This window comes from Microplitis mediator, chromosome 5 (assembly GCF_029852145.1).
Source record: "Microplitis mediator isolate UGA2020A chromosome 5, iyMicMedi2.1, whole genome shotgun sequence".
Lineage (NCBI taxonomy): Eukaryota > Metazoa > Arthropoda > Insecta > Hymenoptera > Braconidae > Microplitis > Microplitis mediator.
This window is the reverse complement of record NC_079973.1, coordinates 8,552,492-8,572,792: the sequence shown is the minus strand read 5'-3', so window position 1 is coordinate 8,572,792 and position 20,301 is coordinate 8,552,492. Positions and strand designations below refer to the sequence as shown.

The following is a 20,301-nucleotide window of genomic DNA, read 5'->3' as shown; positions in this document are numbered from 1 at the left end:
TAAGTAAATAAAAAAATTTAGGTGTCATAAAGCAGGGCTATCATTTTTTATGCAAAGTCACCATATTCAAATTGATTTGAGTTAGAATAATAATGTAAATTTTTAAATATTGCACTGTAAATCAGTGATTCTTCTCTGCACGTATATATATTTTATATATAATGTATATATATATTAGACTGATTAAAAAAAAATCGACATTTTTTTTTTTATCAGGGACACGTCCCTCGCGGTTTCGAGATCACTATGAAATTATAGTGAAATTCCAGTGAGATTATTATAAAAACATTGTAAGATCATGATAAAATTACGGTGAAATCACCATAATTTTGTGTCATTTGATTACTGTAGTTTTATGGTTATTTTACAGTGATTCAATAGTGGTTTCACAGTAATCTTATTATGTTATCACAGTTGTTTCATAGTTACCTTACAGCAGTTTTACCATCGATTTATGATAATTTCATAGTAATCTCACAGTGTTATTGCTGTGAGTTTAGAGTGGTACCACAGCAAATTCACAATGAATTTACAGTGAACTTACAGTAAATTCACAATAAATCCACAGTGAATTCACAGTGAACTTACTGTAAATTCCCAGTGAATTTGCAGTGAACTTACAGTAAATTCACAGTGAATATACACGGAGAAAAATATGTAGTAAATTTTACTAAAAAATATAAATAGTATATTAAGACCTTTGGCCAGAAAGTTGGATTTCCTGGCCGATGTGATAGAAGAGCCTTGGCTTCGCCTTGGCTTTTGGCCGTGGGTTGCTTACTATTTTTCTTGATCCTACGCCGAAAGTTAATAAAAATAATTTATATCAAAGTCGTAGCACGTTTCGAGGCGAAGTCGAGGTGGGGGTAGAGGGGCAGGCCCACCCGACTTTTGCAAAACTGAGGCGAAGCCAAAGTTTTTGCTGGTCGGAGCGGGCATTAAAAAAAAATATTTTAATAACTAAAATGAAAAATTGATAAAATGTCATTGACAATTACGAATTTTCAAAAACTAACAAATACATGCAAACTTTTTTGTATTATTTTACTTTAAATATTATAATTAAAAAAATAATCATAATTCATGTAAAATGAATTCAATAGTTCATTTTTTTTTATCAAATCTTACGACTTATGTTTGCTATTGCATTGAGTCAAAGTTAAATCGAAAGAACAGTTATTAAACGTACAGTTATTGAAAATACAATCATCTAATTTCGTTTTTTATCTGTTAAAAGTTGAATTCAAGTTATTGCTATTACAATCTTCAATGGTTTTCGAATATTCATTATTTTTTCTTTTTTTAAGCAATAGCTGAAAATTAGATTGCTGATCATTAGGCGAGTGAACATTGGATTGGTGAACATTAGTTGGCTGAATATCAGATTGTTGTTGAAACTTGAATTTTATTGCTGGCTTGTCAACAAACGAGCATTTTTTGTTTACATTCGACTCATTTGGTTTAGTACTTGGAATAAGTATTGGATTCTTACTAGCTGTAGTGAATCCACTTTCTACTACTCCAGCTGAAAAGAAATTTATCATGAATAAAACGTAATGTAAGTCGAATTTAGTAGTTGATTTATTTTTTACTTACTTGAACCTGAATCGATTGTATCAATACTGAAATCGTCATCAAAATCAGCATAATTTAAATTGAAATCCAAGTTTTCATCAAGAGGTTCGATTGGCACCCCTGCACTGGTTGATGGTTTGATTAAGGATCTGTTGTAGCATTCTTTGTTACAGCATTGTAAATCATCTGCCTGTTGTGCATGGAATTCTCAACATATCCTTGAGCTATAACATCAGAACGCCACCTTCTCAATTGCCTAAACATCTGGACATTCACCCCAGAATCGGAGAGAAGTGTGGCTGATGTTCTTCGAAAGCAATGACCAGTGTATCAGTGAGAGTTCGGTAGATTGAGAAAGCTAGCGATTTTCTTTGGTGTTCCACCTATTGTATGTCTTCCAATTGGCTGACGATAATATCTTCCTCCCCAACCTCAAGATAAATCTATCAATATTAGGATAAGTTGGTCTTATTGAAGTGTACTTCTTAACGGTGTCATAAAAAAGACTACCAATAATAAACTGCCCAGCTTAGTCATTTCTATTCTCATTTATTGACACTAAATATTTGCCATTCAAATCTTCCACATCTTGAACTGTCATATTAGAAATTTCGTCACAACGTAGGCAACCGCAGATTCCAAATATGAGAATTACCTGTAAAATGTTAATTATTATTATTTCTTTTTTTTTGTTAAATGCTCAGGGGGTTATCCCCGGTAGTCCGACTCTACCGAAGGCCTCACCTGAGCGCCAAGTCGTTACTGCTGCGATGCTTCATCAACAAGATGATCAGCATGCGCAGCAGGCCAAGTTTCGTTGCCTTACGAGATGGAGGGATCCGAGGATAACAGCTTTCTACATCCGCGATGCCAGAAACTCAACTTGCGCTGAACAAGTTGGCACTCTAGCCAGTGCAGACACGAAAGACTGTTTCATCCCTCCTAGGACGCCAACAATGAGCACGAGAAGTTTGACACAGTAGCCTGGGTGAAATTTGCCAATTTCAAACAGGAAATTCTGATATGTCTCGTGTTTGTGCTCTTCTTTAACCGTGATGTTATATTCAGCAAGTGCTGAAAACTCAATGACATAAATGTCACGAGTGGTTTTATCGAAGAGCACAATATCAGGTTTATTGTGATCGATTTTTCGCGTTGTTGCGAATGGCACGTTCCAATAAATACGGCAACGGTCAAAAAAATTAAAAAATTTCCAAGAAATGTCAAAAAAAAAATTTTAAACACAAAAAAAAAGTTTCAATTTTTTTTTTTCTTCGATTTTTTATGACATTTTTTGGAAATTTTTTTGTCATTTCTTTGCATTTGCTGAGTCACCAACGCAAAAATTTGAGAAAAGTAAAAAAAAACTAATTTTTTCATTTCGATTATGATTACACAATTGAAGGAACAGAACTTGCTCCTTTAATTGTTTAGCAAAACTTTGATCGATGATTCCCAAAAAACGGTTCGATAGATCAATTTAAAAATTTATAGGGGTTTTAGGGGCACATTAAGCTAAAAAAGTCCCTGGCAACATTGTTTTTTTTATCGATATTTGCAGAGTAGCGGTTGATTTACAAAAAAACCAAAAAAAGTCATTTTTTTGTACTTACTTCTAATGGATGTTAAAAATATAAAAAATTTTTTTTTTCAAAAAATGATGACAAGGTCTTGTAGGAAATTTATTCAAGTTTTCAACGCCGCCCTTCAACTTTCTGTGCGATCATTGGTACCTGAAATATCGATGATCAAAGCCAAAAAGATCATTTTCTGTTTGAAGGCTGATATCTCTGCGACAAATTGTCCTACGAGGTTAAAAAAAAAACCAAATTGAAGCTGAATAAATTTGCTAAACGAGCTATGCATTCGTTTAGTTGAAAGAATTTTTCCGCGGTCCGTGGGCTCTTCGAAAAAAAAAAAATTTAGAAATTCTATGTCTCGCGGTATTTCTCATGTTTGTGCAATAACCGGAGCTTTTAAAAAATTTTGAAAAAAATGCACCAAAACTAGAGATTTTAAGCTATAAAATGCTTATTACAAAATCTCGATACGATCATTTTTCACCAAATTACAGCCTTCCGAAAATCACTAAAAAATTTATAAAATTTTTCTGCTCCTTTAATTTTTTGCATTAGTGTATATGTGATACCATAAGTTTAAATACTTGACTTTAAGAGTTAATAAAGTACAATAGTATGTATTAAGACTGAATAATAAAAGCAATTTGGTGAAAAATATCTATTCCTTTCCGTGTTACAATTGCCCCTGCACTGTGTTGAAATTGCAGCCCACGCGCGCCACCATCTTGGCCCCTGTAAAATAAATTTTTTACTTTCACAGTAAAACTATCAGACTTATCACAAAATGTTATTGGACTTTTTTTGTAGAAAATTTTATTTTCCACAAATTATCTAGAATAAAATTTTTTTAAATTTCGCATTGTTTTCTAGTTATTACCATTTTAATATCAAGATCTTAAAAACAATAGTGTTTGGATCGATTTTAAGATCTTGACATTAAAACGGTAATAACTAGACTACAATGCGAAATTTCAAAAAACTTTATTCATAATGATTTGTAGTAAATAAAATCTTTTACAAAATAGATCCTTTAACATTTTGCGATAAGTCTGATAGTTTTGCTAGTAAAGTAAAAAAATCTCGAAATTTACTATAAATTTGACTCCAAGCTAAAACTTTTAGTATGGCATTAATTTTACTGATAAAAAATATTACCGCAACTACAAATGAAAAATTAAAAATTAATAAATCCGAATTTCAATCATTTTAGGAATTTCCGAATTTCTCGAGCGACCCCTCAAAAATTGTTTATCGAGCTGAATTATGGAGAGAATTCTTAAAACATGTGAAGCCAACAAATTTTCTTATGAGACTCGAAAACAAAAAAAAAGTCGCTTTTTTTGGTCACCCTCATATATATATATATATACATATAGCCTAGATTTCGATCTATAAATTCAATTTACTTTTAATTTCGCTCGTGATGTATGAAATATTGCTTTTAGAGATATGACGGAAAATGTGAAGTGTATATGAGGAGTATATATGGTTAGTGATTGGCAGCAGCTGCCAATTAAACTGAGGGAAGAAGAATAAACGCGTGGATGATCAACAACGACTAGGGAGTTAGAGTTCATGTACATATATATATATATATATAGATAAGCAACGTTTTCCAAAATTTACCTCTGTATTTTATATTTTAATATCTCTCGAACCTTCGAACCGTGATTAATTAACATTTTAATCTGTTGTGGTGGTTGATTAAATTTATATATAACGTGAATGTTGAAATAATTAAATGATAATTAAGTGTGTGCAAAAACACTCGGTTAAATTATTTTTTATTGGAATATGTGGATATTTAAATATTTAATATTTATATTTATATTTATATTTATGTGGACATACTTAGTTATTTCGATGAAAATAAAGTTATTTTAGTATGAGAATATACACACGAAAAGGGTTAAACAAAGTTGATTGAATTAATTTGAGTATTGCCGCTTGAAGAGAGAATTTGATGGTAACAAGAAGAATAGACTTTCTTCATCTTTGAATTATTCGAAATTTGGGAGAACTAAACTGTTTGTGGTCTCATGATATATGATCTTTCACTGAACATTGTATAGACATTTAATTTGACATTATCAATAGTTGAGTCACATTATCAACATGTAAATAAACCTACAAGATCAGTCAGAGTATTTTTTTATTGGTATTTAATGTTTAAAAGTTACTTAGATTAATTGTTAAATTGATAAAATGTTCCATACCATCATTTCGTTGAATAAAACGACTCCATTGGTTTTAACTGTAATATTAATTTATCCGCTTACTAAATTTATTAATAAACTTCAACCCAATATTGTTAATCATATCAATAATGCTTTGCTTTTAGCCGTTTTTTCCTGAATTATCGAGTGTGAATTGAGTTATCTATACAACTTACGATATATCTATTTTACCCTAACCTTTTTTACCATAAGCCCTTCTAGCCCAAAATAGATCCGATTGAGAGCCCTGTGGTCCTCTAGCTCAAACTTCGAACCCAGAGGTCCAAACATTCACTGAGAGATCCGATTTTAAACTTTCAAGTCCGATAATATTAGTTCCGTAATAAATTTCGATTCATTATAATTCAATTATTTATGATGATATAAAAAATTAAAGATTTTTCAAAATTAATTGTATAACGGGTAAAATTGGCATTGCCGCCTGAAACTATACAATGTCACAGTGCCGTGGTCACATGACTAATTGTTACGTTGAGGTATGTCCGTAAGATTGGTCATCCATTTGCTTGATTAGTTGCATTCATTTGCTTGATTGGTTTCATTCATTGACACCGACGGCACTATTCGAGTAGGTGGACGATTGGAAAATTCTCCAAATCAAGACCAAAGTAAGGATCCTGCTATTCTATCAGAGAATGTGGCACACTCACCAAACTCATCATCTCTGATGCTCATCAGCATACCATGCATACTGGTACTCAACTAACTCTTGCATTCATACGACAAAAGTACTGGACCATTGGTGGCAGACAACCAGTATGCTCAGTTACACTCAAATGTATAAAATGTGTACAACATCATGCTTGTTTCCTGAACCTGCACTCATCGATACAAACAGTTCTCGATTGTCTAGATGGCAATCCCTCCGAGGCCCTCATCACTGTGATTTGGCTTGAATAATTAGAGTGTCATAAGCTCGGGGAAAGTAGAAAATCTAGCAGGGGACGAACAAGCGGATAATTGCTTGTTGGGAACCCGAAAGGGACAAGTGGAGGAAGCCCTTTACATAGAGTACGGGAAGAACTTGCAACCCACCACTAATCCTAGACAAGCAATGGACCAGAGCTGGAAGTCTGGTATCATGGGGGACCCATTCCAAGCCCCACTTCGACCATAGTCTCTCTATTTCCCGAGATGGGAGGAGTGTTTGGGTCCAAGTGAGGTCGGATTCGTGGTGGTTGTTGGTGAGGCACCCACATGCGTGCGCATGCCTAATGGGTAAGCTAATGTGAGCTTATGCTCACATTTCGCTTTTATAATATATGGTGAAAGATATGTTGATTATCGCAGCGCGTGTATGCCCAAAAGGGTGAGGAAACGGCCTCCCGTCAAACGGAGGTGGACTTAACACTCTCGTTACATTAACTAACTGTCTAGATGGCAATTCTTACAACAACGTGTTCAACAGTTCTGGAATCATTGATCTACAAGATATCTGCAAATACAGCTGGCAATGACCAAGTGGCAACGTCCGACTCATTAAATTCTAGTTGGGTCACTCGTACTACTCACCGACGAAAAGGTTACACCAACCAGGTGGCCTCACGCTTGTGTCATCGCACTCCAACCTGGAAAAGATGAATTGACCAGGGTTGCTACACTCAAAACAATGAACTCCACACTCTCTCATTCAATCACGAAGCTCGCACTCTTTCCAATGGCAGCAGAACCTCAAGATGATGACAAATAATTCGACTCATTCATTGGCGTGCTCATTACATGTATGCCAAATTTCAAGCCAATAGGACCTACAGTTTCGGAGATCTCGTGAGTAAGTGAGTGAGTGAGTGAGTGAGTGCTCTCTGAGCTCGAAAACATTGCTGTGAATAAATTTTCGAGCTCTTTGAGTGTATTAATGTGCATTTTGAATAATACTATTAATTAATTGATTATGTATAATTAATTAATGCTGACCGTATATTTGTTCTAAAGTCTAATTTTACTGTCGTGCGTATATTGTTAACTCTACGATTGAATTGTTTACTAAATTAGTGAATACTGTTGTACTTTTAGTGTATTATAGTCCGTATAGTTATTTAAGTGTAGCTATCGTAATATTTGGCATTTAGTGAATATTTAACATTGTGTAACTTTAACCTTAGTATATAACGTATTGTAATACTTTAATTATTTATGAAATCTCCTCGAGAGTAATCGTATGTGTAGCGATTGTTATTTTTGTTGTTTATCTGATATTTTGGTAATTAAATAAAAACGTCGATGCATGTCCGTAAGGGTGAAGTGGGGACAGAGTCCCAAGGCTAGTCCTACGCCCTTAATTATCGGTCAATCACTTCGATCCTGGATCAATTAATAACAAGACGTAGAATTTATTACTATTGTAATATACTAGCAATTCTTGCGATTCTGTTAATACGGGCAATCTACTTGCATTCTTTGTAAATCGGGTAATTAACTTGTCTTACAGTTGTATTACTAGCATTTCTCTTGCAATCATACTTTACTATTCTAGTTTATTGATTATTATAAATAAATATAACTGTACGTTACCGGTGAAATACTCTCAACATAAAACTACACTGTGCCATCTCCATTATATCTAGCGCTTGCATCTTCTTGCAAGTAATTTTTATTTTTATAATCGGCAATAAAAAATCGTTGCAATTAATAATCATTCACTTTATCTATTATCTGTTCATCCTATCCATATCCTATTTTACCAGTAAGATTCTTGAATAGTTAACAAAAGTATTATTAATTAAGTTATACATAGTAATTCGACCATCAATAAGAATAACCTATAATTTTATAAGCCGTGAGGTCAGTTGATGAGTTTTCACATACGTTGCCGTGTTTGAATAAGTGCGAGTCTTTGCTTTGCAACAACTCCAGCCAACTGCTTTGTCCAAGTAATTATAAAATTTGTTAGAAACCAGCCTAAGCCAGGGTTCAACCCGCGAATTCTGGTAGCTGCGGTTAAAATCGTGGAGACGAAAAGCGATTTGTCTCAATATATATATATATATATATATATATATATATATATATATATATATATATAGATTAGACATTGAACTTTATGGATTATAATTTTTTTTTTCGTTCATAAACTACCAAGCTGATAATAAAATAATTTAAACTGTAAAAAAATTTATCAAGGATTAGGAAATGATAAAAAATTAACTTGGCGTAAATATAACATTTATTTCGCATAAATTATGATAATAAATACGATCCATCAATTAAGGATAAATACAAAATGAATTGACTTTAAACAGGACTGTAGTGAAAATACATTGAAGCTTCGTTTCTATATTATACAAAGAGACACATAATATCTCGGCTTGAATACTTTATTTTATTAATATTTTTTTTTTTTTTGCTGTAAGTTTTTTAATGTTTTGCATTTTATTAACGTAAAATTTATTGTTTTCTTATAATATAGATCTGTCATTTATTTTTTACAATATATACTACGTTCACAATTTTATCTTGATTATTATTATTATTATTATTATTATTATCATTTTCGTAACGAGTAGCGACGACATTGACTTGTTTTATTCTTATTCATATTTTACATTTAATTAAGTTCAACATACGTACAGATAGATGAGAAACGTTCATATAAATATATATGAAAGATTACAATGTCACTGTAATATAAATTTATTTTTGAAATTTTCCATAGCAAGGATCAATTCGCTATTGAGATAAAAAAAAATAAAATTATGCTGTAGATAAGATATAAAAATTGAATGGAATTGAATTGAACAAAATTGGATTGGATACGATTCGATGTACCCGCGAGAAGATTGCTGGTTACAGTTTAAAGATCCTTACAAATTTAAAATACTTTTTACAATACACACGTTTATACTCTGCTATGGAATATTCCATTTACAAACAGCAAATTTCAATCCGATGGGTAATAGAAAAAAAATGTCGTATATTCTGTCAAACTATATAAATATACAATACCAACCAATCGATAATCGCTTCTTATTTTTTATATCTCACTTAATAGCAAAAGCGAACTCCCATGGCACAATTATGAACTATTTACAATTTTATTATTATAATATTATTATTTTTTTTATTTTGTCAGAACAATTTTTTCGGAAATTTACCCTTTGACTTTTTATAATTTTATTTTTGCTTACATCTTTTCAAAATTATTTTTATTTTTATTCATTATCAACTTGTTTCTATATTTACACTGCGATTATTTAAAAAATAAAACATAAAACTTTTTAAAAATTATCGAAACTAATATAAATACTGCTAAGATTAATAAATAAATAAATAAATAACAAAATAATAAATCGAAATTTACTATAACGATAAATAATCAAACTTAAATTTTCATTTATAAACAATTTTGACACAAATATACATTATTAATCTACGTATATATATTTTCAAATATGTCATAATATATATTTTTAATTAACTATTTTATTATTGATGTAATTATTATTTTAGATATTTTTCAAACGTGTGATTTACTTATTCAGTTTTCAAATTATTTATTAAGATCACAGCCATAGCTTTGTATACGAATTTAAATCTTTCGTATTGTGAAGACCATTATAATTATAATATCAATAATCATAAGTTCATTACATCATTACATACTACTACTTATAGATATATATGTATATAAATATATATATATATATATATATATATATATATATATATATATATATATATATATATATATATATATATATATATATATATATATATATATATATATATATATATATATATATATATATATATATATATATCTTGAATGGATACGCTAGCCTGTAATTTTAATAATTTTCAATTTTAAAAAATTATCCTTTCAAATTTATCAACTCAATTATTCAATTATATCATAACTATTAATTTAACTCGGAGAGAAACTTATGGTAACTGTTCCAAGTACGTTTATGAAATATCATCCTAATCCGTTATGGTAATGATTACTTGGAATTATGGGATCTAGCCCATACTTTCCGGGAAAAGTTCCCATAAGTATGGGAACAATTCCCATCATTATGGTAATCGTTTCCATTATGCTATGGTAAAGGTTACAATAATATTATAGTAATGGTTACCATAATATTATGGTAACGATTACTATAATATTGTAGTAATGATAACCATAATATATATGAGTGCCATTCTTATAATCGACATTTCAAAAAAACCGGTTACCATGCATTATGGGAACCATTCCCATCATGTATTGTAATAATTACCACAAATTTCTCTCCTTGTATGTCGACTATCGTATCCTAAATTTATCTTGACTCATTTATTGAAAATCACCCAATTAATCTTTGATTGACTGTTGACATATTATTCTAAAAATAAAATTCACAAATTTCCATCGATCAATTTCATATAGCCAACCACAGATTAAATGTGAGTGTAATATAATAATTAATAAATTAATATCAGTAGTAATTAATTTAATTAATTTATTGAGTCAAAATAAATTATTGATTATGTAATAATATATTAATTCTAATTTCTACTCGAAATTAATCGAGGATTAACACCACAATAAATCAACTTGCCTGATGATCTTCAACAACAAAATAAAATAAACTCAATAAATTTAACAAAACAAAAAATTACTTATTATTCTAAATAGTTTTTTTCAAACCAAAATTATTCGAATCAACAGTAACTTTTTAAATATACGTATAATCCGATAAATATTTATAACAATTAATAAATCGTGTGGAAAAAAGTTTTTTTATTAATTTATTTTTTTTTCTTATTAATTTTAAATCCTACGTAATCAATAAACGAATAAATAATAGTCAATGAGTAAAAAAGATTCACAGGTAAGTTGTTCTAATGTAATTATTAAAAAATACTATAAGACCCGTGTGCAGCTTACAAAACAAGTGACCATATTTCAAGTCTCGAATAAAGCGTGCATCGTTTGGGTCTGAACTACTGCTAAGTAGTAGGAGGGACCGTGATATCGGACGTACTTATTTCGAAAAACGTTTTTATTTATTTATTTATTTTTTTTTTTTTAATCATTTTATCTAGATGCCTAATTAAACTACTACACTCTGCTCTGGATGAAAAAGCTAAATACTCTTTGTTTTTTCTAATTAATTTAATTTGACTTGCAGTTACTTTATTTAATTTAAATATTTTGTTTAAATTTTTATATTTTTAATTATACCTCATCTTTATTTATATTTGTGACCTGAACTTACATGAGCAAACAGACTGAAAATTTAGCCTTAACGTGATTTGATTATCGGAGGACAAACTATGTACACATTTGCGCTAATTGTGGGAGCGAGCAAACAGTTAGAAACTAAAATTAAAAAAAAAAAAAAAAGTTGTAATTACTCTGTAGACTTATCGTTAATTAATTCGCGATTAGGCCCCATTTAATCCGTATCATCCCATGGGTACGCAAATTTAACAGACGAATAATAGCAAACTGGAAAACTGGATTATCGAATACTACTTTTCCTCTATCGTACAAATTATAATGTAACATGATCGTAATATTGCCCGGGGATTGCAAACTCATTCAATCGTACTTTTCATGCAAAAATATTCTGTTACATTTAAATGTTATATATATGTATATATATACATGTATATATATATATATATATATATATATATATATATATATATACATATATATACATACATATCTACGCATGACTATGTATATAAATGTATGTAGTATTATGTTTGTGTGTTTTATATGAATCAATGTACGTTCGTTTATATGACAGCTATTTCCCTAGCGTCCGGTAGTATGACCAGAGCCGGAAATAAAATTTCATGGACGTTTAATTCTGGGCACGATTCGTAATACGATCGGATTGACGTTTTGCGAATAAAGAAATTTAAATAAACAAGCATACATATCTTTTGTTCTTCAGTATTTTTTATTTACTTTTTGGAAAAAAATAATTTCGATCTAATGAGATCTAATTAAATTAACGTAGATCTATTTTTTTGAATTTTAATTTTATGAATTTACGTAGATCCATGTAACAGTTCTTAATCGACAAAAATACAATTTGATTGGACCGATCTAACGGATCTACTATACGAATTATACGAACATTCGAATTAGTCGATTTAAGTCTCCAATCGAACAGTTATACTCAACTCGATTCGATTTGATCATTCTCACAGCCCTCAGTACCACCGAGTACTAATCCCAGACAGTAGTGGATACAGTGTAGGTAGCATACAGTACTGTCTGAAATTTTTTTTTACAGAAAGTACTCAGTACTATTCCAGAGAGTTGTGACTACTATATTTTTTTTCCGTGTATAAGATTCAGAATGTTATAATTTTTAATGACTCGTGGATAGGATCAATAGTATTAAAATTAAAAGTACGTAAATATCCAAATATAAACTATTTAACATATTTTATCGTAAACCGAAAAAATTACTTCTTTGGTTTAATTTATTTTATAACCCGAGTAAAAACAGAATTCCGCCGCACCACCGCCGCAACACCGCTGCACGGCTTTTTAAGCGCCGCACCACCGCTGCACTACAGCCGTGACAATTCCGATTATTTTATAAATGCCGCACCACCGCCGTGACAACCCGAGTAAAAATGAAATTATTATTTTTACGAAAAAATTATAAATTTTTATCGACCGCCGCACCACCATTGCACCACTACCGCACCATACCGCCGCACCATAGCTGTGATATTTTGTTGTAAATTATTTTTTATTAGTGATTTAAAAGTGGTATATTCTTTTCAATCTCATATAGCACAAGTAAACTTAGTAGTCACTGTCGGTAGCGTAGCCTAGTCGTTAAAGCGTCGGTCTTTCGTGCGTAAGGTCCCGGGTTCGAATCCTACTAAATCGTGTGCGTTTGGTTGATATTTATAGCGTTTTTTCCATAAATTAAAAATTTCTACTCGGTTAGAAATTAATTTCATCACAAATCTGATTGATTTCCGCATCATCAAAGAAAAAAAAAAACTACTAAAATTGAGTAAGTCTTTTTTTTTAATTTAGTTGAAATTTCTATACATGGCCATGTATATATTGAAAATTTTAATATATGGCCATATATAATGCACTTTTACCAGACAATTAAATTTCTCTCACCATAAACCGGGTTAATTAATTAATTAATCATAAGATATTTTGGCATATAAATGCCATTTTTTTGTGAAATCGGGTATGCTTAAGCATTGGTGCGGCGGTGGTGCGGCGGTCGTGCAGCGGCGGTGCTGGCAGAATATATTTTTAGCGTGCGGCGGAATAGTTCGCCAAACGGCGCTGGTGCAGCGGTGGTGCGGCGGTATGGTGCGGTAGTGGTGCAGCGGTGGTGCGGCGGTATGGTGCGGTAGTGGTGCAGCGGTGGTGTCGCGGTCGATGAAAATTTGTAATTTTTTCGTAAAAATAATAATTTCATTTTTACTCGGGAAATTATACAAGCAAAAACAATTTCTCATTTTACAATAAGATATGAAATGTATTGTAGTATTTCATTTATCTACTAACTCTTAATTGTCCACTACCGAGCTTGTACACGGTAGGCTCGCGCCATGTCACTTCACATATATACATGTGTTCGAACGTGTACTTGGCGTGAAACACTACCGTGTCTCCTGATTTCCACAGTTTGATGGTTTGCTCTTTTTAGTATTCGTCAACATTAATCTACACGCAGGTCAAGAAAACGGTCAAAAATAAAAACATCGTTTCTAAATATATCTAAAAGGTAGAATGTTAGAATTATATCTCTGTTAATCCAAATTATTTCTTCCCACATTAGTTTCTTTTTTGTAATCCGTTATTTCGTTTATTTATTTAATTTTTCTTTCATTACTATTATTATTATTATTATTATTATTATTATTATTATTATTATTATTATTATTATTATTATTATTATTATTATTATTATTATTATTTTAGAAACTCTAGCTCCCACATTGCATTATATATGAAGTTAAATAAACTAGAATAAATTAATAAAAAAAATGCATGACTGATGAAAAATTAATACTGCAATCTACACACTACAGTTCGAGGTATTTTTTTATTTTACGTATGTTTAATTTTTTTTTTTTTCATTAAATATTTAATGACATAGTCTATTTCATAAATAATCAGCAATCCTTAATGACTTTAGATCCATTTTAGTTGACTATTATTCAATGATAAATTGAAATAAATACATGTAATTTTTTTCTGTATTACTCTTAGATGTCAAAAAATGTCTACACATTATTTTTATTATACATTAAACGTCACCCGAGCAATAAAAATAATTTTGATTCCAATGTATAGTTAATTATTTTGATTACATTAAAAATTTAAGAGTAACGTGGCGCCATTGATATTATTATTGTATTTATGTTGATTAATACAACATTATTATTATATTTTTATATTACATTTTAAAATTATTTATACTAATGAGTAAGACATTAGATAAATTTAAAGTTAACCCTGTAGTACATTAAAATAATTACCTTTTAATATTATCTTTATCACCAAACGTTACTAATTAATTAGCGTTTAATTAATCTGACACAATGGCAAATCTACCTGTTCTGATTAACTTTACTTATCATATTTTATTTACAATAATTTATTAATTTTGATGCTGATGTGATTTGTATTAATAATAATAATATCATGTGAAAAATTATGTTTATAGAAAATTAAGCTAAAATATTAGTCATCGGGGTTATATATTTCGACACAATATTTATATATTGAGCAGTAATAATAATAAATTATTATTTTATTCTATAACTTAAAAAAATTAGGAGAATGGAAAAAAAATATTTGCAAATGCTTATTTATACAAATTATTATCAAGTACGAATGACAGAGAAGAGTATGGGTATTTCCATATCAATTCATCGACATTGCGACGATGATCCTCTTTGATTTTTTAATATGTTTTCGTAGGTGTAGAAAGAAGTGTTCAGCTAAATTATTAGCTCCTTATCTCCACCCATTCCAGAGTGTTCAGTCACGAGCTTAATCATTTTGAAAAGCTTCGTGTACTTTCGCTACGTACGGGAGTAACCGAACTCACTACTGACTTGAATGTCAGAATAGTGCCGGGTCACTCGCTACCTGGGCCCGACACCTGCAATTTCTTGCTCATGACCGTGTCAAAACGGTATGAGAACCCGCTACCAGCCGGCCAATCGAATAATTCGTCTTATATCAGCGTGCTCGGCAGCCAATAAGGGAATTGGCTGTTAACTACTTCCTGTTGGCGCGCTTTCCAAGCCAATGGGAAAATTCGTCTTATGCAGCAATGATGCCACGTCAGCACCGAGTGGTAACGCCGGCTCTACATCGCTCAAGTCAGGATCGACATCGTGAATCGATCTGTACAAAGACAGCTATCCATCTAACCGCTTCGCTCAATATAATATATCTCTAGTGTGATATAATTCTGAACCACTCCGCTAAATCTCCGCTTAAATATTCTCAATAATTAGCTAGTATATCAAGGCTACTCATTATTGAGTATATATTGAATTGTTGCTCGCGTGTTATTAATTATAAATTAATTATCGCGACATTAACCGCTACCGACCACGTGTCGAATTTATACACGCATTCTTTTACAGTCGCATTCGCTATCGCGTATCTTGCAGTTGCATTCGCTATCAAGTATTTTTCTCACAGTTATTCAGTGTACATATTGTTAAATAAAGATCTGATTTATCATCTGTAATTTTTGTGTTAGTTGTTAGTTATTGAATTAACCACACCTACACCAGAATCCCACAGAGCATTCGCTCATTTTACACTGATTTATCATTTTTGCTCAAAAAGGATATATCTTTGACTATAATTATGATAATCTCACTTCATGGAGGGGAAATTTTTTTATTTTCCACATTCTTTCTGAAAAATAATTCAAACTCAGAAACAAATCATATATCAATGCTTCTTCGGCCATTTTTAGTCAAAAAATTCCTTTTTCGTTCTATGGGACACTTTTGATTTTTTTTTTTAAATTCCCAAAACTCTATGTTGAAAAACAAAAGTTTCAAGCCGTAACTCAAGATGGGCTTCAAATAACTTTTAGTAAAAAAAAATTATAAAACAATTTATCTATTGTAATTTTAATTTATTTTCTTTCTAAGATCACGTGATTTCTCCAAATAGTCTTAAAGTAATATCAGATAAGTACTACCGATAATATCGTAGTGGATTTGAGAGTAATAAATCTGAATAATACGATGTAATGGTTGATATATTTGAATTTCAATTTAAAAAGATACAATAAATTGCGAAAAAGTACTTAACTTATACATTTTCACGTCAAATAATATATTTTACACTGAGAATACTCGGAAATAAGAAATGTTATGTATTTTGAAAGTATCTGAAGAAATTCGTAATCTTAGAAGAAAAATTTATCAAAATTACAAAAAAAAAAAAAAAAAAAAATTGGTTTTTAATTTGTTTTACTAGAAGACATTTGATGCCCATCTTGGGTTCAGGTTAAAAAATGTTGTTTCCAACACAGAATTTTTTTGAAAAAAATCAAAAGTGTCCCATAGAACGGAAAACGAATTTTTTGACTAAAAATGGCCAAAAAAGTATTGAAAAATGTTCTGATTTTGAGTTATTTTTCTGAATGAGCGCAAAAAATACCAAAAATTGACCCCCTATGAAGTGAGATTATCATAATTATAGTCAAAGATATATTTTTTTTTAAGCAAAAATGATAACTCCGGAATGGATAGAGATACAGAGCTGAAAATTTAGCTGAAGACTTCTTACTACATGTATGAAAACATATTAAAAAATCAAAACAATCGAAGAGGATCACCGTCGCAATGTCGTTGAATTGATATGGAATGACCCGTATTTTTGCATACTCATATTTTATTCGGTTTTTAATAAATTATATTTCTTGAAGATTTCAGAACCTTCATTTTATTCCTTCAATACTAAACTCGTTGCGGGATTAGCTAACGCGCCTTTAGTTGAGCCGGAATATCAGGATATCTGGTAAAGACTACGAGATATGTTATACTGAGTTGTGAGTAGAGGATTTCCGATTTGGAAGAAGAACTATGGTAAGCTTATCGTAATATGAATTGGATCTTTTACTTTACAGGCTCCTCGGCTTTTTTATTTTACTTTTTTAATATTTGTTCATTCTTATTTTCCATATTTAACTTTTCAGAATCATAGAATACGAATTTCTATCATTTATTCTTATTTTTTAATAAAAAATAGAAGAGATCAACGCATAGCGAGATACCCTTGTCAAAAATTTTGTATATACCAAAAAGTTTTGTTAAATCTAGAAGTGCCCGTGAAAAATGAATCATACACGGCCATATTATGACCATAATTTTATAGGAGCTATTCCGATATCGTATATAAAAAAAATCTCTTTATGGATGAGAATGTTTACCAAAATTTGTATGGGTTTTATTCCTATAATCAATATTTTAAAAAAACCGGTTACCATACGGTATCGGAACCATTCCTATAATATATTGTAATTTTCAGCGTAAATTTCTCTTTGTGTACTCTCACCAAAATAATTTGTTTCGTTGATAATTAAACTCAAATCAAAACCGAACTTTCAACTGTACGTGGATTAATAATTTTTTATTTACTATTCATTTATTTTAAAAGCACAGTACCATATTTAAAAAAAATACCCCCGATGACTAGATTTTGATATATATTTATAAAAAAATTAAAAGTCTTTATTTCATGATCTAGCTTCTCACGCAATATTTTATCACTACTAAACATTCGTGTCTAAAATAATAAAATACCAGTCACGACATAAACAAAAGTTAACGAAGTAAAATACAAATAAATAATAACAATGAAAATTAAAAAAAACTATTTTTAGTTTTATTTTTTATCTTAAGTGCTAGTACTTTGGTATTTACTTTTGCATCAATAGCATTGAAAATAATAAACAATTATCCATATACTACGAATACACACGTTTTGCTCAAGGGGTATTTGCTTTTACGCATTATTTCAAATTTTAATATTTTTTTTTTAAATTCAAATTTCATAAAAAAAAAAAAAGTAGTAAAAAAGTAAATGAATAAATAAACATGAAAAAAGTTCACACTAAATTTTTCCCTGCGAAAACGAATGAGCTCACACGATTATAAATAATCGATAGTTACTTTACCCTCTCAGTCAAGCCGACTCTTCTGTTATCGGGACTATCAATTTTCATCTGTCGGCGGATCGACTCACCACCATCAGGGTCAGACTTTACTTGACTTGGACCGTTGAAATATATATAAAAAAAAATAACCAAGAAAAGAGAAAGTCAGACCGTGAACGTGCTGTTCTTAAGATATACAATAAAACACGATATAGAAAAGGATAGAATATTTTCTCTGTTATTTTGTATCGTTTCTTTCCCTTTATTTGTTAGCCTCTCTATTCTCCCTCGTCCCTATACTAGTAGAATTAACGATATGAGGACGACAGTCCCCTGGCCCAGATAAAGAGAAGAGGGTGAGTTGAATCGTCGAACGAGGACAATTCTTCCAAGGACGAAAGTGTGACGATGGACGTGACGAGTTTGAGAGATTTCGTCTGGCGTACCGATCGCGTGACTAGAATTCTTTCAATTTTACCATGAATATCGATAAAATAGCAAAAGAAATGATGACAAAAATAATATTCCGTTACATAAAAAACAGAATTGTCATTTTTTTGTTACTTATTTTTTTCTGTATTATCTAAATAATATCGGTAAAGACACTTGATGCAATTTATTTGCAATATTTTTTGGTTTAACTTTCGATGCTTTTGTCACTTGCATAATTTTTTTTAATACTTTTAATGAATGACACTTGGCAGTTTACGTATAATGTTCATAATCCCCACACTCCGAGTGTGTGGGTGGTGACGAGCACTAGGTGGGATTTGGATCTTCGTAAGCTTTTTCATAATCTCGTCGTCGTATCACGGCAAAATGTGTCATTTGAAATGAGTTCGTTTTTTTACAGCCACGTTCTAAAGTCCCGGTCATGCTGTAGCCCATGTTAAAGTCACTTGATGTTACATTCGATGTCAGGTACAACTATAAAAAAAAATATTTTTAATTAGTTTTATTTTTTATATAAATTTTTTATTTTACTAATTTATAATGTATTACTATATCTTTTCAGTTTCAGAATAGTATCCTGGATAACTAGTACCATCGAGTATACTACTTATGTCAATAGTTGTCTACGATATTTCACATATAATGAATGCTCAAAATTTAAACACCATTAAATTCCTAAGTCGGCGATATGCACACTGAAATAAATGATTGGTAGCAGCTACCGATTGACAATCAACCTGTAACTATTGCGCAATCATAAATATACTGCGAGGCAAAGATTTTCCTAAATTTTTTTTTCCTTTCAAAGGGTCCACGGGCCGAGCTGTTGAAAATCATGAGAAGAATGTTTAATAGAATAAGATAAATAATTGACTTAATAAACGAATAATCGTTATTTAACCATTAAGATTAAAATAATGTTCAATCCCATGCAGGACTCCCCAGAGTTGGACAGAGGGGCCATGCCTGGCCCACCATTGAGAAACCCAGTTTGAGCTTACCTATATTAGCCCATGCTTGGCTCATAACTGTGTACTCAACCTTGGTCATTCGTATGAGTAGCCAACTTTAGGTCAGATCTGGCTAACTCAGGATCGACCATACCTATGGTTACCCATCCTTGGACCAAAACTGGCAGATCCAGCTTCGGCCATTCAACTCCCCTGAAAAAGGACTCTGTAACACATCAACAATAGGTAGATCAAGTACTCTCAAGAACAGGAAAAACGCCTCGATAGAGATTAATAACTCACTAGACGTCTCACAAATAAACTCTGATGACGATGACAAAGAAGACACAATTGTAGAGTCAGTGGCAAGTTATCTAACACCAGC

General features: G+C 30.9%; 1 protein-coding gene across 1 annotated transcript in view; it reads right to left on the bottom strand.

Annotated features, from left to right (window-relative positions):
- Positions 1-10,158: 10,158 nt before the first annotated feature.
- Positions 10,159-20,301, bottom strand: part of LOC130668346 (uncharacterized) — a 112,782-nt gene continuing 102,639 nt past the window's right edge. Inside the window, exon 5 of the mRNA XM_057470586.1 lies at positions 10,159-19,440. Coding sequence (XP_057326569.1) covers positions 19,273-19,440 — 168 coding nt within the window. The 3' untranslated portion in view covers positions 10,159-19,272. The remainder of the gene's footprint in view (positions 19,441-20,301) is intronic.